General features: G+C 53.2%; 12 protein-coding genes across 12 annotated transcripts; 6 read left to right on the top strand and 6 right to left on the bottom strand.

Annotated features, from left to right (window-relative positions):
- Positions 1-4: 4 nt before the first annotated feature.
- Positions 5-2,702, top strand: CTAM01_15711 (uncharacterized protein; the record flags this gene model as incomplete). The annotated part of the gene is made up of 9 exons (XM_060531705.1): positions 5-102; positions 224-269; positions 340-749; positions 814-1,372; positions 1,425-1,463; positions 1,514-1,582; positions 1,631-1,890; positions 1,943-2,556; positions 2,647-2,702. The coding sequence occupies 9 exons, from the start codon at positions 5-7 to the stop codon at positions 2,700-2,702; spliced, it is 2,151 nt and encodes a 716-aa protein (XP_060373712.1).
- A 475-nt stretch (positions 2,703-3,177) lies between these two features.
- On the top strand, positions 3,178-4,819 carry CTAM01_15710 (O-acetylhomoserine aminocarboxypropyltransferase/cysteine synthase; the record flags this gene model as incomplete). The annotated part of the gene is made up of 4 exons (XM_060531704.1): positions 3,178-3,212; positions 3,282-3,397; positions 3,464-4,383; positions 4,445-4,819. The coding sequence occupies 4 exons, from the start codon at positions 3,178-3,180 to the stop codon at positions 4,817-4,819; spliced, it is 1,446 nt and encodes a 481-aa protein (XP_060373711.1).
- Positions 4,820-5,454: 635 nt separating this feature from the next.
- Positions 5,455-5,670, top strand: CTAM01_15709 (uncharacterized protein; the record flags this gene model as incomplete). Its single annotated transcript, XM_060531703.1, has 1 exon — positions 5,455-5,670. One exon carries the CDS (start codon positions 5,455-5,457, stop codon positions 5,668-5,670), a length of 216 nt encoding a protein of 71 aa, XP_060373710.1.
- Positions 5,671-6,922: 1,252 nt separating this feature from the next.
- CTAM01_15708 (uncharacterized protein) lies at positions 6,923-7,985 on the top strand (the record flags this gene model as incomplete). The annotated part of the gene is made up of 3 exons (XM_060531702.1): positions 6,923-7,025; positions 7,103-7,373; positions 7,466-7,985. 3 exons carry the CDS (start codon positions 6,923-6,925, stop codon positions 7,983-7,985), a joined length of 894 nt encoding a protein of 297 aa, XP_060373709.1.
- A 975-nt stretch (positions 7,986-8,960) lies between these two features.
- On the bottom strand, positions 8,961-10,667 carry CTAM01_15707 (uncharacterized protein; the record flags this gene model as incomplete). The annotated part of the gene is made up of 1 exon (XM_060531701.1): positions 8,961-10,667. The coding sequence occupies one exon, from the start codon at positions 10,665-10,667 to the stop codon at positions 8,961-8,963; it is 1,707 nt and encodes a 568-aa protein (XP_060373708.1).
- A 577-nt stretch (positions 10,668-11,244) lies between these two features.
- Positions 11,245-13,958, bottom strand: CTAM01_15706 (ABC1 family protein; the record flags this gene model as incomplete). Its single annotated transcript, XM_060531700.1, has 4 exons — positions 11,245-11,341; positions 11,415-11,518; positions 11,843-13,315; positions 13,374-13,958. 4 exons carry the CDS (start codon positions 13,956-13,958, stop codon positions 11,245-11,247), a joined length of 2,259 nt encoding a protein of 752 aa, XP_060373707.1.
- A 761-nt stretch (positions 13,959-14,719) lies between these two features.
- On the top strand, positions 14,720-15,902 carry CTAM01_15705 (cytochrome c/c1 heme lyase; the record flags this gene model as incomplete). The annotated part of the gene is made up of 3 exons (XM_060531699.1): positions 14,720-14,815; positions 14,869-15,575; positions 15,635-15,902. The coding sequence occupies 3 exons, from the start codon at positions 14,720-14,722 to the stop codon at positions 15,900-15,902; spliced, it is 1,071 nt and encodes a 356-aa protein (XP_060373706.1).
- A 472-nt stretch (positions 15,903-16,374) lies between these two features.
- On the bottom strand, positions 16,375-17,021 carry CTAM01_15704 (uncharacterized protein; the record flags this gene model as incomplete). The annotated part of the gene is made up of 2 exons (XM_060531698.1): positions 16,375-16,892; positions 16,970-17,021. 2 exons carry the CDS (start codon positions 17,019-17,021, stop codon positions 16,375-16,377), a joined length of 570 nt encoding a protein of 189 aa, XP_060373705.1.
- A 2,211-nt stretch (positions 17,022-19,232) lies between these two features.
- CTAM01_15703 (uncharacterized protein) lies at positions 19,233-20,047 on the top strand (the record flags this gene model as incomplete). The annotated part of the gene is made up of 2 exons (XM_060531697.1): positions 19,233-19,492; positions 19,579-20,047. The coding sequence occupies 2 exons, from the start codon at positions 19,233-19,235 to the stop codon at positions 20,045-20,047; spliced, it is 729 nt and encodes a 242-aa protein (XP_060373704.1).
- Positions 20,048-20,664: 617 nt separating this feature from the next.
- Positions 20,665-20,958, bottom strand: CTAM01_15702 (uncharacterized protein; the record flags this gene model as incomplete). Its single annotated transcript, XM_060531696.1, has 1 exon — positions 20,665-20,958. The coding sequence occupies one exon, from the start codon at positions 20,956-20,958 to the stop codon at positions 20,665-20,667; it is 294 nt and encodes a 97-aa protein (XP_060373703.1).
- Positions 20,959-22,108: 1,150 nt separating this feature from the next.
- Positions 22,109-22,878, bottom strand: CTAM01_15701 (uncharacterized protein; the record flags this gene model as incomplete). Its single annotated transcript, XM_060531695.1, has 3 exons — positions 22,109-22,506; positions 22,585-22,662; positions 22,731-22,878. 3 exons carry the CDS (start codon positions 22,876-22,878, stop codon positions 22,109-22,111), a joined length of 624 nt encoding a protein of 207 aa, XP_060373702.1.
- A 1,338-nt stretch (positions 22,879-24,216) lies between these two features.
- Positions 24,217-24,949, bottom strand: CTAM01_15700 (uncharacterized protein; the record flags this gene model as incomplete). Its single annotated transcript, XM_060531694.1, has 2 exons — positions 24,217-24,762; positions 24,821-24,949. 2 exons carry the CDS (start codon positions 24,947-24,949, stop codon positions 24,217-24,219), a joined length of 675 nt encoding a protein of 224 aa, XP_060373701.1.
- Positions 24,950-26,896: the final 1,947 nt, after the last annotated feature.

Here is a 26,896-nt window from a genome sequence, read left to right as displayed (position 1 = left end):
GGTCATGAGCACAATGACAGAAGCCGTTGTACCTCCTGGCCCGGCTTCCGCAGCTAAGAAGAAGTTTGCTACGCCCCCGGTAAAGATTGCGTGTCTCGCCTGGTAAGCCTTTCTCATCTACTACTCATCGAGAGGGAGTATTGGTCAAAGTAGCGGTCGTGTCTTGACCGACGACTTTGACCAAGACGCACACATCTCGGATCTGTTACTCACAAATACATAGTCGAGCTTCCCGTACACGATGCGATGGAGCAAGCCCATGTGCTAGTGTAAGTCTCTATCTCCGGCTCGACCCATTGCTCCAGTCATGCAGGAGAAAGAGCGACTGACATGATGTAGTGTAAAAGTAGGGGGCGCGATTGCGTCTTCAAGCCCAGCAGAAGAGGCGGCGCCCGCGTGAGGCGAAAGCCGCGGCCGGCTGAAGAGCTGGCTCAGCAGGTTCAGGCGTTCAATGGCGAGATGCCTCCAGACGAGGTCACTCATCAAGATCGTGAGTCTTTGCGCTTGGGATCCTCGTCCGAGCAGCTCTTGACCGATGCTACAGCCATCTCTGTTCAAAACTACATCGACCCTGGCGCGGGCTTGAAGCAGTTGCAGGACTTCTTCCAAGATAGCGACTTCATCTTCGATACTCTCTTCATGTCGGGCGTTCCTGGCAGTACCAGCGGCGAGAGCGCATCCGAACACTCATTTACCTTTCCAACGCCTCAAATCCCAGTCGCCAGAACGTATAAGAGTGACCAAGCCATGTAAGAAAAGCAGAGATCCCTTTCCTGCATCTCCAAGAGAATGCTAAAATTGACGACCAAACAGCCTCGATGCGTACTACATCTTTATCCACCCCTTCTTCCCTATTCTTCCTGCTCCTTCCGGCCTGCCTATGGATCAAGCTGTTCCACACTTTCAAAATGACACGGAAGGCTTCGCAGACGAATATCAGCCATCAACGCCGATCAGTCTGGCCATCTCTGCAATCCTCGCCTTGATCCCGTATCACAACGATACCAACCATCTCAACAAGGAGTCAGTAATCTTCCGCCGGAGGTATGCGCAATACCTAGCACAATGCGCCATCGAAAGCATCGAGATTGAGTCAGAAATCCCGGATTCGTCTATTGAGCCGCCTAAGGCGCTCAACGAATCTCCAGACGACTTCCCCAGGCAGCAATTCCACCCAGGCGTGCCTATCGAGCTGGAGAGTATAATCGCTTTGGATATCCTTAGTGTGTATGAGTATGCGCAACGGGGCAATCTGAAGAAGATGCAGGCGCGAGCAGGCCAAGCCCTGGTTGCTGCCATGTCTTTGTCCATCCACACTTGCGCCGAAGAGGATGCATTCTCAGAAGCGAGGCGGAGGGTTTGGTGGATGACGGTGCGTTCCTCTTGCTCTGCTGCACAACACAGCTTGCTGACGATGATTACAGTACATCTGCGTTTGTCAGGGATCGATTGTCAGCAACTCGGTAAGTCCTCGTAGTCACGCAATAGGAGCAAATATTCACCTGCCATCTAGGAACCAACATTCTCAGTGTTCACCCCCAGCTACACTGCCAAATACCCCGTGATACAGTCGGATCCCGAGGTATGTATCATGACGAATTAGCTACGATGGATGCTGACCATTTTCTAGGCTTTTGCCGTCTACATACAGGCACAGCAAGCGATCCTGTCAGCAACCCAATTTGTCATCGAGCTAAACAAGACTGTAAAGTCCGGTGGTGACATGGCACGAATCTATGCGCGCATGAAGGAAATGGAGGCATACCTCGAACCCCTCAACACCATGGCCGACTCTTGGATCCTTCAGTCAACCACAACAACGCCACTGGATCCTACGGAGGAGGTCTTGTCCCGCTCCCTCCGCTGCATGGCTCGAATCAAACTTAACAGGTAAGAATCTACATCTCCTTCCAGATCAGGTGCAATTGCTGACGACCAACAGCGCACGAATCAAACTCCACCGATACTGCGCTTTCTTTGACATGCCCGTCTTTTCCGGCAAGTACTGCGATCTCAAGTCCAAAGCCGACAACGATGCCAACATGGAGCCACGGAGCTGGCCATCATGCTCTTGCAGCTCCATGATGAGCTTGCCATCACCACCAGTGGCCATATCAAACGGATCGACTACGCCACCGGGGAAGAAGTCTCCTCACTCGGAACATTCGCCCAGCAGCCAATCGCCAGCGACGTTTCCCTTTAGCAGTCACCAGTCGGCCAAAATCTGTCTCAAAGCAGCCATCAACATCTCACAATCCTTTGATGACCTGCCGTATCCCAATCCCTTTGGTCAGCTATGCCCCGCTCCTTGCTATCTCGCCCCCACATCAACAATCGTATGTCCGAGGACGATGCCCTCGTTTGCTTGCTGTGCTATGCAATGCGCGTACGCGTTGCTTATGGTCAATCACAAGACCAAGGCCATGTACCCGGAGAACGCACTAGCCACTCCGATGGTGGAAAGCCTCCTGATGCGACTGCAGACGGGTTTGGCCTCTATCTCGGCGACACTGGAAAATTATGCCACGGCGTTTGAAGCACTTGGTGGGATGCGCGGTAAGGAAACCCCTCAAAATTTTCAGACTTGGCTTGCCCCTTGTCATTTGGCCCATTGCTTTTTTCGTTGTTGCTAACGTCATGCCGCAGACCAAATTCGGAGTGTCATCGAACCCACCATGATGTTTGACGGACCGGTCCAGTAATGGCCCGATCGGCATTTCGCCTCCAGTTTATCCCCAGTCTATCTGCAGACTGCCTAGTGCCTCGCATCTCGCCGGGCGCCCGCATTGTTCTGTTTCTAACGGCATCTGACGACATCCCGATATGGGATCTGAACACGGCCTCTGGGTGGAGTCTCGGGAACGTCTGGGAAAAAGGGGGGAGGGGGGGTTTTGCGGGGTTTGCTCACTTATCAGCAAAGACCGGAGATCGAGAGAGCTCCGACATGCAACAAGCCGCAATCTGTGCACCCATCTGAGGGGTATCGAACGACTGAAACGAAGTGATGCATTTGCTCCAAGGGCGTTGAGGAAACATTTAAGATTTTGTCATTTGCCATGATGGGACGACAAAAAGTTGAAACGGCAGCTTTCAACAGAGAATTCGGAGTTGGACCAGGAACCGGAACGAACTATTAGACTACTACCCCTCTCAAAACATATTTTTACCACCTTCAAAATGCCTGTGTCCGGATCTCTTAGCAACGTGGACTGGTGAGAAGCCCGTTCGGCCTTTGCCTTGATACACATTGCTACTTGAAGCTAACAACAATGGCCAACTAGGGAACCAAGCTTCTCCACGCTTGCAGTTCACGGCGGCCAAGAGCCCGACCCAGTCAACGGCTCCCGAGCTGTGCCTCTGTACCAAACAGCCGCCTACAACTTTACAGATGCCGCAGGTCAGTAGCTTCATCCTCGGACCGATCACGCAATACATGTATGCATCTACTGACGTCGGAGTACAGATGGCGCCAGCAAGTTCGCATGGAGCAAAGATGGCTACGTCTACACGCGTATGGGCAATCCGACCAACAGTGTCTTCGAGACGCGCATGGCTATGCTCGAGGGCGGCGTAGGTGCGGTAGCCGCGGCGTCAGGCCACGCTGCGCAGTTCATGGCCCTGACCAACTGCTGCGAGCCGGGCCAGAACTTTGTCAGCACCAGCTGGCTGTACGGCGGCACGTACAACCAGTTTCGTGTGTACATGAAGAAGTTCAAAATCGACGTCAAGTGGGTCGTTGGCAATGAGCCCGCCGACATTGACGCCGCCATTGACGAGAACACACGATGCGTCTACATTGAGACGATCAGCAACCCGAAGCACAGCGTCCCGGATATCAAGGCCATTGCGGACGTGGCGCACAAGCACGGCATTCCCCTCATCGTGGACAACACCTTCGGCATGGGCGGGTACCTGTGCCAGCCCATCAAGCAGGGCGCCGACATTGTCACACACTCTGCTACGAAGTGGATCGGTGGCCATGGCACGTCGATGGGCGGCATCGTCATCGACGGCGGCCACTTTGACTGGAGTGCGTCAGGCAAGTTCCCCGGGTTCACGGAGCCGGCGGACGGATACCACGGGCTCAAGTTCTGGGAGACGTACAGGTACAAGGCGCTCTCGGCAAAGCTGCGGATGGACAGCATGCGTGATCTTGGACCGTGCCTGAGTCCCTTCAACGCATGGCTCCTGCTCCAGGGCCTGGAGACACTTGCTCTGAGAGGAGAGAGGCACGCCGAGAACACGCAGAAGCTTGCCGAGTGGCTCGAGGCACACCCTAGCGTCAACTGGGTGCTATACCCTGGCCTCAAGTCACACCCCGACTACGAATACACCAAGAGGGTGTTTACCAATGGTGCGGGTGGTGTCTTGACCTTTGGCGTTGTAAGTTGACCACAAAGCACAGTCCCAGCTAAATCGCAGTCGCTAACCATCCCGAATCCAGGCCGGAAACATCGAACAAGTCCGCTCCGTCGTCGACAACCTCAAGCTCTGCTCGCACCTGGCCAATGTGGGCGACGCAAAGACGCTCATCATCCACCCCTGGGTGACAACGCACCAGCAGCTCCCTGATGAGGAAAAGATCAAAGGCGGCGTCACCCCGGACCTCATCCGCGTGTCGGTCGGTATTGAAGGGTTCGAAGATATCAAGAAGGATTTTGAGCAGGCGTTTGACAAGGCCGGGTTGCCGGCGGCGACCAAGGCGGGCGGGGATCCGTTCTCCAAGGCGCTGAACCTCGTTTCGGGCGGGTTCATGGGGAAGGCGTCGACGGGCGCGCCTAGGCCTGGGACGGATGGGACTATTTCTGTTAAGGCTTGAGGTGTTGCTTGGGAAGCGTGACTTTGGGAGGTTCTTTGATTTTGTGTCTGGGCGTGTAGGCGGATTGGAAGATGAGTTCCATGTGTAGGAAAGAACTATGGTAGATACCTAGACAATATGGCTGCTCAGGACAGCAATGTGACGATCATCTTGACTACTTGAGTAAGCACTTCATGCACGTTTGCGATGAATGTTGCCGGCGGGCGTGAGACTGCGGTATCACAACATTCGCAATCCCCTTGCACGGCTTTCTTGGGGTGGTACCTGAAAAGTACCTCAGGTAGGTAAGCAGTCGCTTGTGTGGTAGGAGGCACAGGCATGGACACTCGCGCTTGCCAAATGACCTTGAGCTGCGATACCCCTCTGTCCCGTCCCTGCCGTGCCCCGCGCCGAGTTGTCTTTCGGTACCTTTGTCCGATTACATCATCATTTACAACCTCAACACCGTCGCTCCCCTCAACGACGTCTCATCTACATATTTTCCAACCAAGAAGGCATCAAATTCCCAAACTCACAAGGGCACGTAAACCTCAGCTTACTCAAAAGATAAGACCACAATTTAAGCTCTCAACATTCCCTGTGATAATATCACCAAGATACCGCGCCTACCTACATTAACACACCGGAAGCCGGCCATGGGCTTCATACCACCACACATGCTCAAGGCCAAGGCAGCGAGCCAGAACGTCTCTGCTGAAGAGCGGGAGGCGTCAAGGAAGACGATGGTGATGGATGCTGCTAGGCAGGCGCAGAAGGAGGGTGGGGAGAAGGGAAAGACGAGTGGTGGTGGTGGGGGTTCGACGGAGGTGAAGGGCGAGCACAAGAAGGGTGAGGAGGGGGAGAAGAAGTGATGCTGGAGGATGGAAGATGCCGCTTTTGAGATTGGAAGACGCGCGCGGCTGGATGTGATGCTTCATGATTACGAAATACCGGAACGAAGATTGATACCAACCTCGACCTTGGGTAAAGAAACGAGACAACCACAAACACCAAAAACGGAGCGGCAAACAAGGGATTAGGTGGAGAGAGAATGATCTGTTTGGGGTCTCCTTGGTTTGTCGAGAACAATGGCAAACCTAAACAGCCCTTTAACTTAACCAACGAACAGCACAAATTGCATTCCTTATTCTTCCGAACCCTTAGATGAGAGACCTGCCATCACGGGCTGAAAGGTTGACAGCTGCAAAGGCGATCTCAGCTTGATGGGAAAAGGGCATGTCACCGGTAATAATTCGTCCCAATTTCCCCAGAAAACAATCCAGGAACCAGCTGCCACCCAACCTGACTGACTAACCAGTAACCATCAAAATTGGAAGACAGATCCACTCGCGCGTCCCAGTCCCGACCAACCGCAGTCGACCCAGATTTTCCCATCTGACCAACACGACGAGAATCAGTCGATGCGAAAACAAGAGCGGCGGACCCTTGCAGCGCGGGAGTTCTCGGTCCCGCTGGGGCAGCCTGCCAGCCTCAAAATTCCCAAGACCTGAAGAATCACACGGTCGCACCGGCGTCCTGCGGCGGATCGCCCTACACATTCACCCCGCTAAAGCACCCGCGGTGGATCCCGCCCGCCAGCCTGGCTCTGCCCAGCTTCCCTGGCCAGCACCCGTCAGGGTAGACCAGAAAGTGGTGCGACTTTGGCACGAACCAGAACATCAGACCACCATCGGCTGGTTGGCTCTCTGCCCGACGATAGGGACTGCACCACACAACTTTGCAAGTCAATGAGGGATCAGCTCATTGAATTCTTCTCGGCGCATGATGACGCAGAAGGAAAGGTTGGGGTCTTGCGAAGACATGTCGTCCCGTTAATGGCCGGTTAGATGGGACCCTTTTCCATCTCATTCAAATATCGCGGGGTCCCCTTTTTCTGACGCGTTTGGAGAGGGTGAAGAGGGACATTGAGAAGAACCATTCACGATTCGAGCATTACCAAACCGACAAGACGACGATCACCACTGTGTAAAGGATTCGACAGCTTTGAAGCGAGTTTGTTTCTATCGATACTTCCGAGGGATTCGACTAGCATTGGGAATCTTCAAACACCAACACCAAGAACACCACAAGTCTCGTCCCCGCCATAGCGAAGAAACCGCCAAGATGGGTCTCATGAGGCACATGAACCACATCGACCGCGAGGAACTCTACACAGACCTCGAAGCCCGCATCCGCTACCTCCACAGCTTTCTCGACTTCAGCAGCAGTACGTCTCTCTGGTCACCTTCTTCCGAGCAGCAAACACCAACTCAGGATACGTCTACTGACCAACCCCACTTACAGAAGACATCGAGGCCCTCATCCACGGCGCGAAATACGTCAAGGCCCTCATCCCCGCCGTCGTCAACATCGTCTACCACAAGCTGCTGCAGTACGACATCACCGCCCGCGCCTTCACCACCCGCTCCACCTCCTTCGAGGGCCCCATGGACGAGGTCCCCGACGACAACTCACCGCAGATTCTGCACCGCAAGATGTTCCTCAGGGCGTATCTGGCGAAGCTGTGCTCTGATCCGAGCAAGATGGAGTTTTGGGAGTATCTCGACAAGGTTGGGTATGTAATTCTGTCTCCTACGGTCTACCTCTATCCCTGTAGACTCTGATGCGCCGTTGGCAAGAGACAACAGACAGCTAACGACACAACAGAATGATGCACGTAGGCCTAGGCCGCAAACACCCCCTCAACGTAGAATACATCCACCTCGGCGCCTGCCTCTCCTTCATCCAAGACATCATGACCGAAGCCATCCTCTCCCACCCGCGCATGGTCATGCAAAAGAAGATCGCCCTCGTCAAAGCCCTGGGAAAAGTCATCTGGATCCAGAACGACCTCATGGCGAAGTGGCACTGCAAAGACGGCGCAGAGTTCCAGCGCGACGGCGACGAGGATGGAGAGGGGATCGAGATTGAGGAGGAAGGGTATCTTCACGGGAAGAAGATTCTGGAGAGCGAGAGTGATGAGGAAACTGCTGTGAATGGGGTTCCTGGAGGCAATGGGAACGGACCAAAGTCGCCTAGTAGGTTACCTACGAGGAGGCCGAATAGTCCTGGTAGTGGAGGGATCTGTCCTTTTACCGGGATCTCGGTGGGGGTGGAGGGGATGAAGGTGTCCGAGGGCAAGACGGAGCACGGGGAGGGGCTGCAAAAAGTTGAGGCTTCTGTCTAAAAGACGTTGGGAGGTGTTTTGGGAGAATTATTTGCATTGCTTAGGTGCATGGTTGGATGGCGTTTAGGGTGTTTGGTATTGCAGTTCGTGCATTGGGTACGAGATGGATTTATTATAACTGCTACTTGAAACGGTGTCTTGCTATCCCGAGAATGCCTACTTCAACTGCCATAACTCTTTGCTGCTGTGCTGCTCACGACAAGACTGTCCAGTCATCATCGGGATTCGGTGGGCGGATATGTCGAGTGATTACCAGAGTAGTTTTTTTCCGAATCCCCCGTGGGAGCCTCTGCCTAATTCTTCTTTGCACCTCCCATCTCAAAGCTTCCTCACTTCGCCGTATTGTGAGGGAATTCGGAATTTGCAGCGCCACTGCCGGTTCTTGTTTCACTCCCCCCCATCCCCGACGTATTCAGCTGGCAGTGTTGTGAGAAAGCGAGTGGGAAGGAGCGATGGCTGCTCTATGCGCGGGTGAAGTAAAAAGGCGAATACCATCGTTGACGAGGAAGAAGCGGCACCGACCTCATGTGAGGTCTGAAGCATATGGGCATGGAAAAATTGACGTGACTTCCACAGGCAAGTATCCAGGAAGTCATTTAGCCAGAAACGAGGCCCAAATCAGGTTCGTAGGATCCACGTTTACCGAGTTGAATGTTGCACAGGAAATTACCAGCTCCTTCGCCCAGATATTCATGACTTTTACGGTTCGACTTCTGGTAGCTTGATGTGACTTCACTGTTCTGGGCATGGAGCTGGTGCAATGAAAGATTCTGCATGTAAGGGAAGGGGCTATTGCCCAGGCTCGTCTACCGTTGCTCCAAGTCTGAAGTATCCTACAGTGTTGCAGTGAAGAAGAGTCTCGGTCCACCCAAATCAGGAGGACTCCAGGAAATATCCTGATACGTGATCCTCTTCTGCAAGCTCAAACCTCCGTGTCCATATACAAGACCAAAATCCAAGCAAGTCCAAACACCCTCACAGCTGGAAATCTGGTCCCTCCGTTCGGCGACGCTTCTTGCCCTGATAGACCGACACGCGCCCCAGCATGCCCTCCATCGCGCCCCTCATCTCCTCCAACTGCTTTTCCATGTTTGCCGTGTACGCTTCCTTCGCTTCTGCGGCCTTCATTCTATCGGCGCATTTCTTCGCCAGCGCCTTCACCTCGGCCTTTTCGGCGGCCGTCTCCGCCATCTGGATGCTCGCCTTGGTCTTCTCGGTCTCCAACTCAAACTTCATTGCCTCCGTGTCAAGGTTCATAGGGTCGACGTCTTGAGGCTCGTGTTTGATCTCCGGTTGGCGATGAGAGGACATGGACCCCTGAGTCCGCTGAAGATCTGCCATTTCATCCTGGATGTGGCCGATGAACTCATTTTTTTGCTTCAACTCTTCCTTGAACTGCCGGATCTCCGTGGTATGGGCGCCAATTCTTTCAGCTAAGTCCTTTTGGGTCTTTTCGAGGATGAACTTTACGCGTATGTATTCGTGGCTGGGTGTCCACTTCATGGTTGGTTTATTGCCGCTCGGTTCGGCCGTGCTCTCCTCAAGATTGGCAGTCTGGGTTCGAAGCTGTGCAAAGGAGCGAGTACGGCTTGCTGCAGCTGCAGCCTCGTCACTGACAGATTGCAACACTTTCTTGGTGTCCTTGAGTTCCTCTTTGGCCTGAGTCAAGGCCTTCCTTGCCACAGCCAAGCTCTCCTCTCGAGTACGCATCTCCCTCTCCAACTTGGTGACTTCTTCGCCGACTTGCTGTTTCTCAGAGCTCAAGCGCGTGACCTTGGTCTGGAGATTCAACGCCGTTCTTCCCATCTCAGCATTCTGTTCCTTTAGCGTGGCATTGCTCTCATGCAAGTCCTTCATGTCAGACTGGAGGGCTTCCTTCGTGCGACGGTTTGCATCGACCGCAAGAGCCAGTTCGTTCTTCACAGTCGCAAGCGTTTTGTTCTCTGCTTCGACTGCTTCCAAAGCTTGGCGCAGAGATTCGACCTGTTTAGCAGACTCCGCTAGCTCCATCTTCCTCTTCTTTGCACTGTCCTTGTATTTTTTGGCAACTTGCTTATTGGCGATGAGGTCTGTCTCCAGTTGCTGAATCTTCATCTGGAGATCGGATAAGCTGCCATCCAAATCCTTGCCTTCCAATGTTTCGGTGAGCTCCTGCTTCTCCATCTGTAATATCTGAAAGGAGGCATAGCTTGCCAAGACTTCCTGTTCGTACGCCTTCTGAATCACTCGAAGCCGAGTTGTTTCCCAGTTGGCACGCGTTTTGGCAACGAGCTGCTCCGGGCCACTGCATTCCTTGTCGCAACAGTGCCTGTAAGTCTCGCCACCACTCTTGACCGTGATCCATCTCAGATGTGGAGCTCCGACGTATTCGCCGCCCTCTGGATCGGGATGGACGTCGCATGCGCGGGTAATGACAGCGCCATTGTTATTTTCGTCCTGTTTGTGTCGGGCGATGATAGTGATCGCAATGATGTTGACAATGGCCTTGTCGTCGCGGGTGACATCGATGATGAACCTCCAATGGGTCGTAGAGGTGCGATAAGTGCTTCCCTTTCCTCTGTACATTGACAAGAAGAGTTCGAGTTCTGAACGCGTCTTGGCCGGGAATCCGTACTCTCGGGCAAGGTGGCGGATGACGTCCGCCCAGCGTCGCCAGCAGCCTTTGTTAACGGTGATTTGCATGGCCGCGATATCGTTCGGTTTGAATCAGCAATTGGAAAAATGTCGAGCAGAAATCGTTGATGAGAGGGGAGGCAAGGAGGTGATGAGGTGAGGAGGGAGATGGATTAGCGAAGCAAGGTCGAGGGTATGCGACGGAGACGAGTGATGCTTGCTATTGTTTCCCTGTCATCATTGGTGATGGAAAGGAGAGAAATATTGTCGGAAATGGGGTTGTCGCGTGTCCTCTTCCAAGATTAGAAGAAGAGAAAATCTGCGAAGAGGTTTGGGGGAAGAGAAATGAGGCGGTCGAATTGTCGCGGAACCGAGGTGAAGTAAAAAGTGGGAAAGGGGAGTGGTCTCCGTGAGAGTGGCAGGAGCGGCTTCACCTTGGGACGTCCGGTTAGGACCTGCCCGAATACTGCCCTTCGGTGATACCCTGCACCTTCCTCTACTTCCACTACCTTCAATTAGGGTACGTACTTTGACTTCCTGAGGCCACCGTAGATATGTTTTGAAGGCTCACTTATCTCGATTGCCTCAAAATAATCCGCCGGCGCCGAGCATCTACATCGCGAAAGACATGATCTCAATGCCTGTCCTACGGGACCCGACGGTCGACAAGAACAGCGACTGCCAACCAGGTGGCGAATCCCGTAATCCTCACTCTTCTGGGCTTGCTTCCGTCCATGAAGATACTGTAGTCAATTATCCAGCAGTTTATACTGTCAGAAGTAAGGTCTACCTCGGGTTCGCAAGATCCATGCTTACCCTGTTGGGTGTTCGTCAAGAATGATCACCAACTCCTTCGGCCAGATGTTCAAGCTGGCCCCAGCCGATGACTCTACCGACGTGAGCTGCCCATGCTTCCAGCCCTTGAGGAATACCGGCGTCGTCAGTACCATTGACCAGTAGCGACATCGATCGCCTTGTATGCTCTAGTGACGATGGGACGGCATAGTAAAAAGGGATACAACATTGTTTGGTAACAAATTAAATCTGGCGTGTATTCGAGGTCTCTGCTCTACGAGATGTATCTCTACCATACCCCATCTAGAGCGCCAACCCATGCAATCATTTCTAAGTACTGTACAGTTTACATTACACATTCGGTGCAAGGAGATCATATTTAACGCAACGTTCAACCTAGGGATCATTAGCAGGGGTACGCCATCAACACAAACGGGGTCACTACTCACATCTTCGATACTCGCCTGCAAGAACCGCCGGGTCTCCAGGCCAGCCCACACGACCAACATGCTGAAATCACCATGCTTCGCCATCTCAGCACCGCTCTGCGCGCTCAGCTGCCGGAGAATTGGCAGTGAGCTGCTAAGAAGGTCCATATCCGGGTTCAGACTGCGCCCGATGCCCTCGAGCAGCAGGATACTGATGACGACGTTGACGAAATCACCCTCGAGACGGACGTGGTGCCCGCGGACCATACCCAAAACCTCCTGCAGAATGTCGCCAATCTTGATGTTACCCAGCGCGAGGGTGCGGCTCTTGACGCCGAGAACGAGATGCTGCATCTTGAGCGCAAATACCTCCTTGTCGAGCACGGCGTCAGGTTGGCGGCAGCGCTCGCACATGAGGTTACCGGCCTTGTACCCATCAAACTCTGCTACAGCCCTGAAGAGGTCGAGAAAATTTGTGCGGTTCGTCTCGTTGAGCTCCGTCACCAGACCCGTGTCGATGAAGATGAGCTGTGGGCGGAAGCCCTCGTTGTCAATCTTGCGCAGCTCGGCCGCCCAGGCTGCGGGGTCCTTCCTATGGCGGTAAGGCCGCAGGCGGGCGAGCACCTGTTCTGTGACGTCGTCTTGGTCTTCTGGGTGCTCTTTGGCGTGATTCCTGCGGAACTTGAGATCTGGCTCGTGGGATTGGTAGAAGCGGACCATGATGTTGCCTGGGTGCAGATCGGCGTGGACAAAGTTGTCAATCAGCAGCATGCGCAGGAAGGCGTCGAGGCCCTCCGAAGCAATATCGTGCTGGAAGACACCGCCGCCGTTCTCCATGAAGTCAGCTAGGGGTATGCCCTGTGCAAACTCTTCGACTAAGACGTTGCGGGTGGTGAACTCTGTATATGGGTAAGGGAACCATGCCGTCGTACGGTCCTTGAAGTTCTTGCGGAACTTGGCGAGATTGGCGGCCTCAATGCGGAGGTCGAGCTGAAGCTTCATCATTTCGCCAAACTGCGCGACCTCGTCGGGGAGGGAGAGCCATTCAATGGTGGGTATGACGTTGAGGGCGGAGGCGAAGAAGTGCATGATGCGCAGATCTCGGCGGACGGTCCTCTCGACGCGGGGATGCAGGACCTTGACAGCGACGTAGGTGGAGGGAACCCTCTTGGGCGTGCTCTTGAGGGCAGCATCGACGTTCTTTGCGACCTTGTGACGGAGCGGCCTGGGTTCTTCCGGAAGGTCTGCGTCGCCGGGGGCCGCGAGACTGGCCTTGAGCTTGGCCCGGTAGACCTGGGCGATGGCGCCTACGCCGAGGGGCTTCCCGTCGAATTCCTCGAAAATGTCGTTGAAATCGCGTCCGTCAAAGGCGGCAGAGACGATGCGCTTGGTGTCGTGCATGGAATGCGCCGGGGCGTTGGAGTGGAGTTTGGACATGATTTCGCACATTTCGTTTGGGAAGATGTCGGAGCGAGAGGCGGCCCATTGGCCGAGCTGCGCGGTGTTAGTGATGTTGCTACATCTGCGAATCAGGGTGATCATCGAACAGTACCTTAATGAAAGCCGGGCCAGCCCACTCCATGGACTGGACCAAGAAGCCGTACCACCATAGCGTTCCGCTCCTCTCGTTATCGCGATCTTTCTGCCGCCTGCCGAGCCATAGAGCAGGAACAGCGACGATGACGGGAACAAAGATGACGAGCAGATGGAGGAACCGCACGCCGGTGCATAGGGGTTCCCAGATATACACGTCCACAGCAATCTTCAACGTATGCCACGCCCTCGAGATCCCGCTATCGTCGTCGGCGACCTTCTTCTTGATCTCGGCTCGGCTGACCTCCAGCATGCGCTTCTCGCCCGTCTGATCGGTGCCTCCATTATCCTTCTCCGAGAGCTCGAAGAAGGCTGCCGTGCCGAGAGCACCCGCGCCTGCACCGCCGGCTCGGAGGGTATACCTCGTGTATCTACTGCTACTGCCGCTGCCGCCGGCTCGCCATGGTATCCGTCTCGGTTGGTGGGAGCTCCGGAAGGTGCTCCTGAATGTGGAGTAGAATTGGGCGGTGGTGGTGCCGTTCGGCGCTGGAGCTCGGAAGGCCGGACGTGGACAAAACCGGCCCAGGACGAAGGCCAGTCTCATCTCGAGGGAGGATCGGGGGTTGATGATCGGAGGACGAGTGTCATGTTCTCATGAAGGTACGTTGTGAAGGTGAATTCGTTCAGTGGGGGAGAGGAGGGACGGCGCGGGAAGGGAGGTGAAGTCGCGCGGCGCCCAGGATCGCGGGATCGGGGACCACGGGGTGACGGACGAATGCGAATGGAATAGGGCGTTTTTGGTGCCATTGGGTGGTGACGTAGGGATTTTTGGTGGCACTGGTGGGTATCTTCCTCTAGTTGCAGCGGGGAATCTTCGGGGGATCATGTGCCACTCGGTTCAATGACACTCGCATTTTTAGCACTCTGCACATGCACTGACAGATACCTAAGTGAGTGTGCTGTACGTATTGCGTGCAGCAATTGGTTAGGCGTCGCGGGTTGAAGTCGGAAAGCTGTCGCGGGTCTGTCCGATGGCGACAGCGCTGTTCTGCAGGGGACGCTTTTTTTCTTTCTTCTCAGCGGGCAAGGCACAGACAGTGAGCCACTGCGGTCCCGTCGATTACGGATGCTAAGAACCCACCGTGGAACCTCGCCGTTTATCCACGCCCTTTTTTTTCTCTTATCGTCGATTCCGTCACCCAAGCCGTAAATCTTTTTTTCCCTTCCCAAGCTTCATTCGCGATACCTTCAACCAACTTCACCACTTCACCCGCGTACTCGTCGCGTTCAACCTGCCTTCTTGTACAATACCCTACTTTCTCTTACCACTTATCTATTTTACCTAATCTCTTCGACTGTACAATCATGGGTTGGTTCTGGGCCGATGCTCCTGCGACAACCGTCCACGCGACGTTCGCCTCGTCGCATCCTCATGGCGCTATTCCGTCCGGCTCTCCTCCTGTATGTTCAACCACCAAGCCAACCAACAACTGGCATCATCTAACATCTTTCAGCCCAGCTGCCCGATGCACCAAAAGTCCGCCGATGCGTTAACAACCGCGAAGCCCGCCGCTCCCGCTCCTCCCTCCGCCTGCCCAGTTCCTCATGACCAGCGCCACGCAGCAGCAGCTCCTCCTCCCCCCTCAGCGTGCCCCGTCCCCCACGATCAACGGCACGCCGCCGCAGCACCGCCAGCATCATGCCCGGTACCCCATGACGCACCGAAGCCCGCCGAGTCCAAGGGCTTCCTCCAGCAAATCAACCCCCTAAACTACATGTTCAAGGAAATCTCCCAGGCACCCGCCGAGAACCAGGCCGTCGCGCTGCCCACGGAGAGAGAGCCCTCGACGATACCCAGGGGCTCCGGCGACGGCAACTGGGAGTATCCCTCTCCTCAGCAGATGTACAACGCCCTCCTGCGCAAGGGGTACACCGATACCGACATCACGGCCGTCGAATCTATGGTCTCGGTGCACAACTTCTTGAACGAGGGCGCTTGGGCTGAGATTGTCAGCTGGGAGGAGCGCTTCGGCAAGGGTCTGTACCGGGGCTGGCAGGCGTGCAAGCGCGGCGAGGAGAACTCGGAGGATATGGTTGAGAGGTTGAAGGACGGCAGCGAGACGCCCCCGACGCTCATACGGTTCCAGGGGCGTCCAAAGGATATGACGCCCAAGGCTGTCATGTGGCAGGTTGCCGGCTGGCTCTACCCATCAAAGTTTGAGTGCGTACTCGCTCACCTTTCAACCCCTTATCCAACAGAATGCTAATATGCTCGCGCAGAACCGAGCCTCCCTTTGACCGACACGACTGGTTCGTCTCCCGCAAGGTCGGCGGCGTCGAAAAAGAAATCCGATACGTCATCGACTACTACTCCGGCGAGCCCGAACCCACCGGCGAACCCGTCTTCTACCTCGATGTCCGGCCCGCCGTCACGCCCCTGGGTGCCGCGGAGCGGCTCATCAGATGGGGAGGCGACGTGTGGTGGCGTGCTTCTGGCGCCGAGGTGCGCGAGCAGGAGCAGCTTGCGAAGCAGGCAGCGCAGAAGTAAGCGCAGAAATAAAGCAATAAGGGGGCGACGAAGAACAACGAAGCGAAGGCGAACGAAACAAACTACCGAGATGAGAGTAGGCAGGTTTGCCTGCTTGCGGCGTGTATAACTTGGGAGTCCGATTATGGTGTTTTTGACGGGTTTCCACTCGACGGCGGCGTTTTGACACGATACAATGGTTCGATTACTGGGACACCAAAAGAAGGAGAACATCCTTTCTTCTTCTTTTCCTCTACTCCCCCACTCCTCATGTTTTTAATACTATGCCTACAATGGCCTGTATAGTACGCCCAGAAAGCGGCATGTATTAAACCTCTTTTTCTTCAACTTTGAGATGAAATGACACTTAGGGAATAAAAAAGATTTGTTTCCAATTCACATTACTTCCCGCCACTAAACTTGTTACCTCCTTTTCCCCCTTATGCCTCAGCCTCACAGGCGCAAGCACCATCTTCTCAGCATATGACAAAGATTAGGTCGTCTTGGCAGCAAGAGCAGTAACCTGATCCAACAAAGCCTTACTCTCCTTGGGCGCGTTCTTCAGCACCTTATCCCTCAAGTGATCAACCTGCTGGCCCGCAGCCGCAGGCGGATTCCCCTGCGCCGTCTGGATCCTCGAAACCTGCATCGACAGGAAGAACTTGGGCACCTTGATCGCCAGGCTCCCGCCCACGGACCTGATCCCGGCCTCGGTAGCGACGTACGCGTCCAGCTCGTTCTGGAACTTGGCGAGGTCGTTGGAGGCGAGGGGTTCGGTGGTGGCGAACTTGTCGAGGGCGAAGGCGAGGGGCGTCTGGGAGGAGTCGGCGAAGTTGATGGAGGAGAAGGTGACGCCGCCGGCGGAGACGTCTGGGACGTTGGAGAGGGTCTTTTTGGAGGCGTCGCAGGTGATTTTGGACTCGAGGGAGGCGGCGGCGTCGGAGACTTCTTGGGGGAGGACGGTGTTGCCTACGATGAAGCAGGCGTTTTGGCGGGGGGCGAGTTGGGGGGCTGTGATGATGTTGTGTTAGTTTCTTGGTATTTCTTTGGTATACTCTGGTATATGTGAGATGACGGGAGGAGTTTACCTGCGAGAGCGGCACCGGCGCTGGCGGCGATGATGGCGAGAGAGAGCTGCATCGTGACGATTATGAAGTAGTCTGGTGAAGAGAGAGGTGCTTTCTGGAAGTAATGCAAAAGTTGGAAACGAAACGAAGCGAATGCCTTTCCGGAAGGACTGTATGAAGGAGAAGAAAAAGAACGAATAGGTTACGATTAACTTGCTGCTATCGATCTAGAAACAAGACAACCAGAGGCGAGGAAGGACTGGACATGATCGCCTTTTAAGCATCACATCGCATCACATCACAAGGGGAAAGAGAGCAAGGGCAGACAGAGCAGGGGTGGGTGTTACGGTGGTGGGTTGCTTGGCAAATAAGCATAGGGCCGGTATTAGGTTTCCTGTGCCTGGGCTGAGCTGGGCGGGATGGATCGGTCCCCAGTCCAAGTCTAAACATCGCCAAAACTTGCTCTTGTCACATTTTGCGGGAATCTGGTGTGGTTTGCTTTGCTTGTTCCCCTGGTCGAAGGCTTTCTGGGAGATGAGTTCAAGAAACATACCTTGGGTGATCTCAACTTACTCTGATGAAAGAACCATCTCATGATTTCCCATCATCTCAGGTTTAACTGTCAGTCACCGTAGGAAATGGTAGTCTGGGACCATGAGCCCTGTCAAGCATTGAGCCAAAATCTCGGATGATGGGTGCCGGGGATGAAGACGGAGGGGAAGAGGATTTAGGTTGGCATAGTCTCAAGGAGTCCGCGCGAAGCGTGTATCCCTTGTCGAGGGAGGCTGTACCTGGCGACTTGTGGTATGCACGCGGCAGTTGAACCGTGACCATGGTAATATTTGCAGAGTCGGAGGGCAGACAAGACTGACAAGAGTCCAGAAAAGAGAAGGCTCTTTGCAACAATCCGAGTCTCGAAGGCTAGTCGGGTCGTCGCTCGATGCGGTAAGGCTGTCCCTGACGGCCTACTTTTGAGCCGCTTGTGTCTCGGGCTATTTTGTGGTTCCCTGTACCCATACCCCTACCCCCATGTCTCCATCTGAATAAGAGACCCGATGACCCAGTGTCACTGGCCTTTTAGCGACAGACATGACAGGCCAACTCAAACCTTGAGATAGGGAAGAGAGAGAGAGAGAGAGAGAGAGAGAGAGAGAGAGAGAGCATAAGAGGGAGTCGACTTAAGTTGGTGGGTGGGTTGATTGGATGCGAGACAATGGTGGGGTTCACCTCTTCTTTCTTTCTTTCTTTCTTCTTCCCCCTTCGCTTCAGATCCGAGGAGCACCCCTGGTCCTTGTCTCAACCACAACACCAGACGGGATGGTTTCAGGGTTCGTCGAGCCACACCAATAGCGAAACGGCCTGCGGGGATCGTAGGTATTGCAGAGTTGAGGAGCGCGGCGCGGGTTGCGACGTCGTGGGAGAACCTCCCTTTTTTGATCTTGGAAGGCTGGGGTGCTTGGTAGAGAGTGTGGTGGGATTTGTTCGTATTCTTCTCCCCTTGAGTTGCTTGGGGAGGGAGATGCGGCTCCTGTGAGTCCTGTCATGGGGGCTTGGCTTCGGGACGTCGGCCGAGAAGTTGGATGCTATTGAGACGTGAGCGACATATTGACTCGCTTCGAGTGATCATTTTCCGCAGCTTGCAAGGTTGGAGACGAGAAAAGATTTGGATCAATGGTCAGGGTACCAAATAGCCAGTGATCTCCGTTTCTAACATAATACTATCGCGATTGTCTCGCGGAAAGGCGCAGCAGCATCGGGAAATGGATCTGTTTCGTGATTGGTTTGAAGGGATTCGAAGCAAAGTCTACTTCGCAACCAACTGTCAACCATATCTTGAGTGCATGGTAACTGCAACGCCCCGGCCCATCATCTGAAGATCAACGAACCGTACCATCGCCAGGCGGAGATTTTTCCAAGAACCTAGACTCTACGCTACACACAAAACCATCTCAATTGAGTCACCAAAAATTTGCAACTTCTTTCTTGGGTTCTAGACCGACATGATCTCAAGTGAGTCACCAGGGCATCTTCCGTGTTGGTTGTAAACCCCACAGTCTCGCGCATATTCCACCGCCAACGACCAATCCTCTGCCCAGTCACTCCGCGGCGCAGAAAGATAACTAAGATGAACCAGGCTGATGTCATCAACGCTAAACCTCATCTCACATAATTAACATGGCTTACAAACACATGAGACCCACCGCTCATGGCGAGATATAAAACGACGATAGATGCGCACAATTGGGCCGTTAGTTTGATATACACATCCCGTGATAATTCATTCATGACTACATCTACAAGTCAAGCCACTTCCTCATCACAAGTTGTCAAAATGGGTGTGACTGAATTCTCCTACTTCACCATCAAGCCTGGCAAGACGATCCCCGACGAGGAGGGTCTCTATGATCGCGTCTTGGACCTCGCCGTCAGCCAACCCGGCGCCGGAAGCTTATATTACGGCAGCTCGATCGAGAAGCCTGCACAGTCGTGGTGTTTCCTCGACTGGGATTCGGTGGAAGAGCACCTAGCCTACCGTGAAACCGAGTAAGTCAACCAACGCACTCATGCCATGAGAAGAAGATCCTTCATTGTGTCAAAGCAACTCACTTGCTCACCCCCTTCTTTCACAGCACCCACGCCCCCATAGGCAAAGCCCTCGGCCCCTACCTAGACTGGACCCAAGGCTACATAAAACATATCACACCCTCCGTCTGGCCCCCCACCATCCTCTCCACGGCCCCCGTCACCGAAGTCCTCACTCTCTTCTTCCCGTCCGACCTCGACTCAGCCGCCAAAGAGACCCTTACGGCGCAGCTGGAGGAGTTCAAGACCAAGGCGCTCGATACGAGCCCCGATTTCCAGGGGATAAGTTACGGGTGGAGCGTCGAGAACGATGTGCCCGTTACGGATGAGGATGGGAAGACGGGGAACTTGCTTGCTGCGTTCATCGGGTGGCCGAGCGTGGATGCGCATATGAAATTTCGCGAGACGGAGCCGTTTAAGGAAAATATTGGGCTTTTGAGGGGGATGGAGGGGATCGTTAAGTTGGCGGTGTTTCATGTTAGCTGTAAGACGAAGAACCCTCCCAAAAAGGAGTGAGGGGGTCGTGTGAATGCGCGTAAAAGGGGGTTTGGTATGCTGAGAGAGTTATCTGTATGATGGCTACTGTCTTATGAGTTACCATCTTATGTGGACCTAAGGTTACCTTGGAACAAAACAGGTCTGCATGCACATTTGCTTGCTCCAGACTTCTCATCCCGTGTTCCGTATCCAGAAGTGTAGGAATATTGTCATGAGACACTGAACTCAGTCAAATGAGGCCATTAAGTCTCAAATCATAGATCCAGGCTCTTGGGAAACAGCTGGAGCTAGTCTGACAGTCTAGTGCTGCTGTGTAGTCGTAACGTACTAAAAAGTTGATTATAGCATTCTGCAACTCGGAGACAATGACAAAAGAGACATAGTAGTCAATGCAAGGTTTCGTGAAGCAAAAGTTTGTATTTGATATGCTCCTGGCAAGTGATTCTTGGCATCTAACAAGCCAAAGCTATGACATCATTTCCAAGGGACTTAATAACCATTCAGCTCTATCATATGTCCTAGCCTATAGCTTTGCGACTGTTTCTGATTCCTGGATAAGCATTAGCTCTGGCCTTTAAACCCCGTACATAGACAAGGACAAAAGCTTACCGATGAATGTCATTATCTGAAACCACTTAGTTGCACTTGTGGCGACGGCTGTAAGCACCACCGCTGATGCAAGTGTCGACATAGTATCCCGTGGGGCACTGGCAGGTGCCCGTGGAGGTAGGGCCGCCGGCATAAGTGCACGACAGCGCGCAGCGGGATCCTCCGTCGCCGTTGGTGCCAGCCTTGCCGCACGAGGCGTAGCCGGAACCACAAAGCTGGGAGGGGAAGACGGTGTTGGCGTCACCGGCGGGGATGGTGCCCGCCGCGGCGAGGGAGAGCATGGCGCTCATGGCGAGGGTGAAGGTGGTGGAGAACTGCATTTTGATTGGTGGAGTTTGGTGGGTTTTGATGTAGATTTGTAAAAGAAAGTGTCCAAGTTGAGTTTGTAGTGACTGTGTTGATGATGATGATGAGATCTGAGAATAGCAGACAATGGCTGTGGTCTTTATAGTCTGAAAAACCGAACATCGCGAGGTATTCAAGCCGACGAGGTCAGGCAAGCTTCACAGCCCGGAGTCCCGGCATCGTCCCCAATCAATTTGATGATGCTAGGCTGTGCTGCCAGTCTGCTGCCCGCAACATATTACGCTTAGCGTCGATTTCCATACTGTCCAAGTGTTGATCACAAGGAGCGGTATGAGAAAAGACTACTTCGTAACTACGAAATATCAGCCCTGCCTTCGGTTTCTAGATGAAGTGGAGTTCGTACTGACGCTTAGCCCTACGGGGTACCCGTACTTCGTACAAAATGTCCTAATAGAATTGGACCATCTGCCCTCGGTCTCGGAAAGAAAAGAAGAAAGGGACCCGTATCTCGGTTTTTAGAGTTGTGCACGTCCTACGCAGTATATTAACAACGCTGGCTTGACGCTTGTGTTTAGGTGTTGGTTTATGACTCGAGTTTTTACGGGGTTGTGAACTTTGTACACCGGGAAATGCGAAGATCGTCAACCCGATATCCACCCCCGGGCCCCTTTCTACAGCCGCGTATTCGACGGTTGAATTGCGCGCCAGACAAATTGTTGCATGAGAGAAAGTGCCTCTCGGGTGGACACTCGTAAGCATTTTTCAATTTGTTCTTCGGAGCAACTTTGCATCCCGCACCCGTTAACACAAAACTCAGTCCTGTCGAAGTAGCCACAGCTCAGCACTGGCCGCCAACACATTCAACTCAATAAGGAGGTTGATTATAAAATCATGTAATCAACTATGGATTTGGGAAAGAGGAAGACATAATCGGGAATAATGGCTCGTTGTACATACAAGAGCAAAAGAAAAAGATCTCACAAGGACGGTCGGAATTTGGCATACACGTCCCCAGTCGATAGTCTCTTGCACGCCAAGAATGAGTACGTTCATCTGAAGTCTGTTTATTTGGGGTATTGGCATCCCATCTCAAGCACGCTATGTTTGAACCGCTAGTTGCAGTCTGGTGTTCAACACTCATCCCAGCCACTGATAATCACTACCTTAATCAACAACAGTCCACGACCCAGAAGGGCCATACTCAATCTCATGCGACGTGACATCCTCAAAATCAAGAACCTTGAGCGAAGAATCGTGGATCTTGTCTACCATGGCGCCTGTTTCCGCCGACGGCTGAAACCACACGGCCGCCAGCGGCTTGGGCGTCAGCGTCTCGGAGCCGGGCGGGAGCGGGCCGAACTGGCTGACGTGGACGGGAGCCTCGATTCCATTTACGGTCTTGTAGATGACTGCAGATGCGGAGGAGGCGAGGTTCTTGAAGAGGAAGCCGTTGGCGGGGGCGGTCTCGTCCATGGTGGTGACGCCGTCGGTCCAGTCTGGTGGGAGGGTCCATGATTCGCCAAACGTGATGGGCTGTTGGGCTGTTGCGACGTCGAATTTCACTGTTTGTTTGGGATTCCCGTTAGGAAATGGTCTTGAGCAGTTTCAGATGGGCTATCATCAAAGAAAAGGAAACGCACCTCCGCTTGAGAAGGCGCTCATTGTTCCTGCAATGGAGTAATCGTCTACCCATGACACAGTCAAGTTTCGAGCGCAGACTATTGCTTCATATTAGTCGAACTTCAACCTAGGTATGAAGGAGGAGGGTTCCCATTCAAGTTCATACCTGAAGAGTACCCGATGACGTTGAACTTGGTAGACCCAGGCCGCGCAGTCGTGTCGAAGCCGAAGCCAAGGCATAATCTAAGACCGCCGGCTTTGAACTTCTTAACCATGTTCTGGTCAATTTTGATGTTGAGCTTGTATTCCGTCATGATGGCTGTGAGATGAAAAGTGATTTGATAGGTATTCTGAGTGTCGGCTGTCGAACTAATCATCAGCTGGAGATGAGGACCCCCTTTTTGTAGGCTGGCCCGGCACGTCTCCCAACCCCTTATTTCTACAAGAACATCCTGATCCCGGCCAATGGCATGCTCCGGGAGAGTCTCTCGATGTCTCGTACACCACAAGAACTGAGAACACACATGCGAATGACGCATCTGTCTCGCCCACGTTCACAGCGGAGCCGCCTAGCTAGGCGAGTGCGAGAGCTGCGAGTGCGATGTCTCACTTGAGGCCGAAAGGGGAACAGCCCGTGGACCATCGTTCGCGCGAGTGTGTACGTTAACGGCTGCGTAGCGCCGCGTAGTGCAGCAATTGCCGTTCAAATACGATTGCGGAGCGGCGCTAAAGTGGTTTCTCGCCAACGGTTTGGCAAAGTGGTGATGCGACGTGTGTGATGCGGCGCGTGTGATGAAGCGATTCCTCTGGTCGAATTCGTAAAAGGGGATGATGGACGTTTGCGAGGGTCCTTTTTTTCTTACCTCCGCCTTATCTGCGTTTTGAGAAACAGAGACATGTCTCTGGTGCGCCGTAGGAATCACGTTTTGGGTCGCTGTTGGACTGCATTGAGCAGGTTCGGAGTTCCGAATGCTTGGTTTGAGTTGCCACGCCATTTTGAACGCCGAACATGGTCAGATTTGAAGCCCGAACGAAGGACTTGTCGTGATGGAGGCATGGTCTCTGCGACTCAGTTGAAGCAAATGGATAGTCGGCACAATAGCTATGCTGCGCGGTGTCTTGGGGGGTTTCTAGAACATGATAGGTATATTCTCTGGCAGCTTTTGTAAGACTAGGCCAGATTGAACCGGCGTCAAATACACGCAGTCTGTCTCTCAAAATGGTCCACCATTTTGAAAACACCTGATTGTCGAAACATTGCTCATCCGGGATTTTGTCCCATGAGATACATTCGCTGGATTGGGTGTGCTATTAGAAGATGAGACGAGGTTGAGCTGCCGAAGACGAGGGCTTCACCGGATACAGTTACCCTTGTGCTGAGGTTCCAAAAGGTCTGGATCTTCTAGCCTCAATCCGAACGAAACTTGGATCTGTTTTATCAGGTATCACAGACTTCTCAGCCTCATCGAGCCAAGCCTATATTCGGCGGATGGGTGTTATCATTGAGGTTCAAGATCAGACTCTGAAGTCATCATCTCGTCGAGAGTATGCATGGGATTCAGTCTAATTTACAGATGAGAATGACTCAGTTGAAGGCAACCAAGGTACGATAAAGCTATTGAATCATAGGTCCATCTGAGCTCAACCATCGATCATACCTTTGATTTGATATACAGGTGAAGAAAGACCGCCGCAAGAAGTACAAGCAACATCAGGCTAGCTAAGCTGATGTATACATCAGACTGCTCAGTCTCCCAAAGATCAACTTCCAAGTCTTCCATCTCCGGCAGAGGGCCAGAACCATCCCGACTCTCAGACTCCTTCATTTTCTCTAATCTCTCCGTCTGGTCATGGAGATCATCAAACGAAGAAACCTCCTTCAATCTCTTCGAGGTGTTGGGATCATAAAGATCAACGAATGCAGCAACCTCCTTCAAGCTCTTAAACGAAGCTCCTCCAAGAATAGGAGGCTCACCACCGCTCAGTCGATACGGCCGCAACGCCTCCAGGTGCACAGAGTGCCACTGCCGAATATTCACATACGAATTCTTCGCCAGCGGAAGACAATTGTCGGGGAAGCAGAGCTGGGTGTCGGGCATGGCCGGGTGTTGTGCTGGCTTGATGGGCACGTATTTAAGCCAGTGGGCCCAGTCTGGCCTGTGGGCTTGCGCGATGCCGCGGGAGCCCATGGAGGTGATCTATGGGGACGGTGAGCATGCAATCCGGAGTACCTAATTTAGGATGAGTGAAACGTACCATGAATATCTGAACGAGGCCTTCGGGTGAAGGAATTCTAGACATGATGACCACGGGGTGGTTATATGCTCCTTCTTGTAGGCTGGTGTCGATGCCGGCGGGTATTTGATGCTGGGGTGGGAGCCACATGATTTGGCCAGGGAGGCTTCTGGTACTTTGAAGAGGTCTGGGGAGTTTTGCCCCTGGTTTTCTGCTTGTCGGGGGCATCGTAGTTCGAGATATTCGAGGCTGCCGATATTGAAGGGGAAATGAGATAAATGAGCCCAATTCAGAGATTTAAAATGGAAGTGCTGAAGAAACGCCTCAAGTCATCAAAGATAGGAAATCAATCAAGAAAGAAATTATTGCGATGAAAATTCTTTACAATAGACATTCTCTCCGCCTCATCTCATTTCACAGTTGAGTCTTCCGGCTGATTCTAGAGGGAGCCGAGTTCATGCTTTCCGGCTCCGTTGGTTTGGACCCTGAACTAATGCCGAGCCGCCCAAGTCAAGAACAGGGGGGGGGGGGTCACATCCAGGTTCTCAGGCTTCAAACGATCGAGTTGCATCTGCAGGTTTGGCTGGGCCGTTGGTCTTCGGATTCCAACCCTAATCATGGAACGGCCCGAACCCAAGAAGTCTGCGTACACAAATGCCATCGTGTGTGTGAGCGCTACTATAGTCTACCCATGACCAATTGTTAAGACGAACGTCAAGGTGTGGCTTACTTTCGAGCTTGCGATGGTGTACAGCTCACAGGGATGAGGTCTTGATGTTTCTACTGGAGCCATCTTGATATCACGTGTAAACCGGAAAAGCGAAATGCATTCTTGTTAAAGAGGCATAAACAGAGTCCCATTGTGCGCCTGCATAGCATACTCTATCACATGGAAGGTCGTTCGAATGGAGATAATCTTTGGAAAAATAGCATGGGAGTGACGGAGATATGCCAGCAAGCGAAGCGGCGCAGATGCGCATCAAAAAGAACCGCACCTCGTCATTTTCCAAGAAAGAATGATTCCACAAAGCTCTCCTCGAAAAGAGAATTCGACCAGGTAGGAATGGGGCTGGAGATATGTTTCAAATTCCGACAGGCTTGTCTACCTAACTCTTGTCAAGAGGGGTATGGGTGGGTGGTGCAGAGAAACACGACCAGGGTAGACTGTTCAAGCCAACAAAGAAGCATTCACCTTCACCCTCACTCTCACTCACCCTAGCTACTCTTCTTCACTGAGGCGGTAAAAGGCCACTCTTTCAAAGCCACTTGAATAACGTTCTACCGGAACACATATCCTTTGTCACCAATGCGGAGGGCCCAGAATGGTTCATCCACGCATGGAGGGAAATAAGAGATTAAATGGGAACAAAATCTTTGAATGCCCGTTTCTACCATGGCGTTAATCATTTCATGTCCTTTTCTGACCACCAGCTCTTCTGCAACTCCGTATTCTCGAGCATATACAGATCTCATCATATCTAAGATACTCGGCACACATATCGCCATCACGAAGACGAAAGCCCCCTCCATCCTTCAAAGACCAAGAACCATCAATATCGGCCTCCTGCCCCAACCTATCAAAGAACCTCGACGATGTGCTACAAAGTCCACACGCACACAATGTCGTGCGACATCCGCCCAACCATAACATCAACAGCAACCCTCTACATAAACCCCTACCAAACACCACCACGCTGTCCCTGCCGCTCCTCCTCCTCCTCCCCAAACTACTCCTCCTCATACTATCACCGCTCCTCAACACCATCCAACTCCCGCCCCTGCCCCTCCCACGCCTGCTGCAGCCTCAACCTCATCCTCTACCGCTGCCCAGCCTACTGCCGCCAACCGACAGACTAAGTCAACATACCCACTTCCTGGCACCCCCCTGTTTCTGGCACCACAAAAACGATGGGATCACAACCCAACCTCCTCATTACTATTAACTATTGATCCTCAACCACACCCACTACAATACAGCTGCCAGCCTCACTAGGGCATTCAGAGTCGCTGGATTCAGCCGTGATAACCTCCTTTTCACCCGCTTCGATTTGAGCCCGATGGATATCCCTGATGTTCGCGAACTTCGTATTGGGATCG

Source organism: Colletotrichum tamarilloi (assembly GCF_030869305.1).
Source record: "Colletotrichum tamarilloi strain Tom-12 chromosome Unknown Scaffold_174.1, whole genome shotgun sequence".
NCBI classification, from domain to species: Eukaryota; Fungi; Ascomycota; class Sordariomycetes; order Glomerellales; family Glomerellaceae; genus Colletotrichum; species Colletotrichum tamarilloi.
Note: the sequence above shows the minus strand (reverse complement) of the source record. Positions and strands in the feature narration are given on the sequence as shown.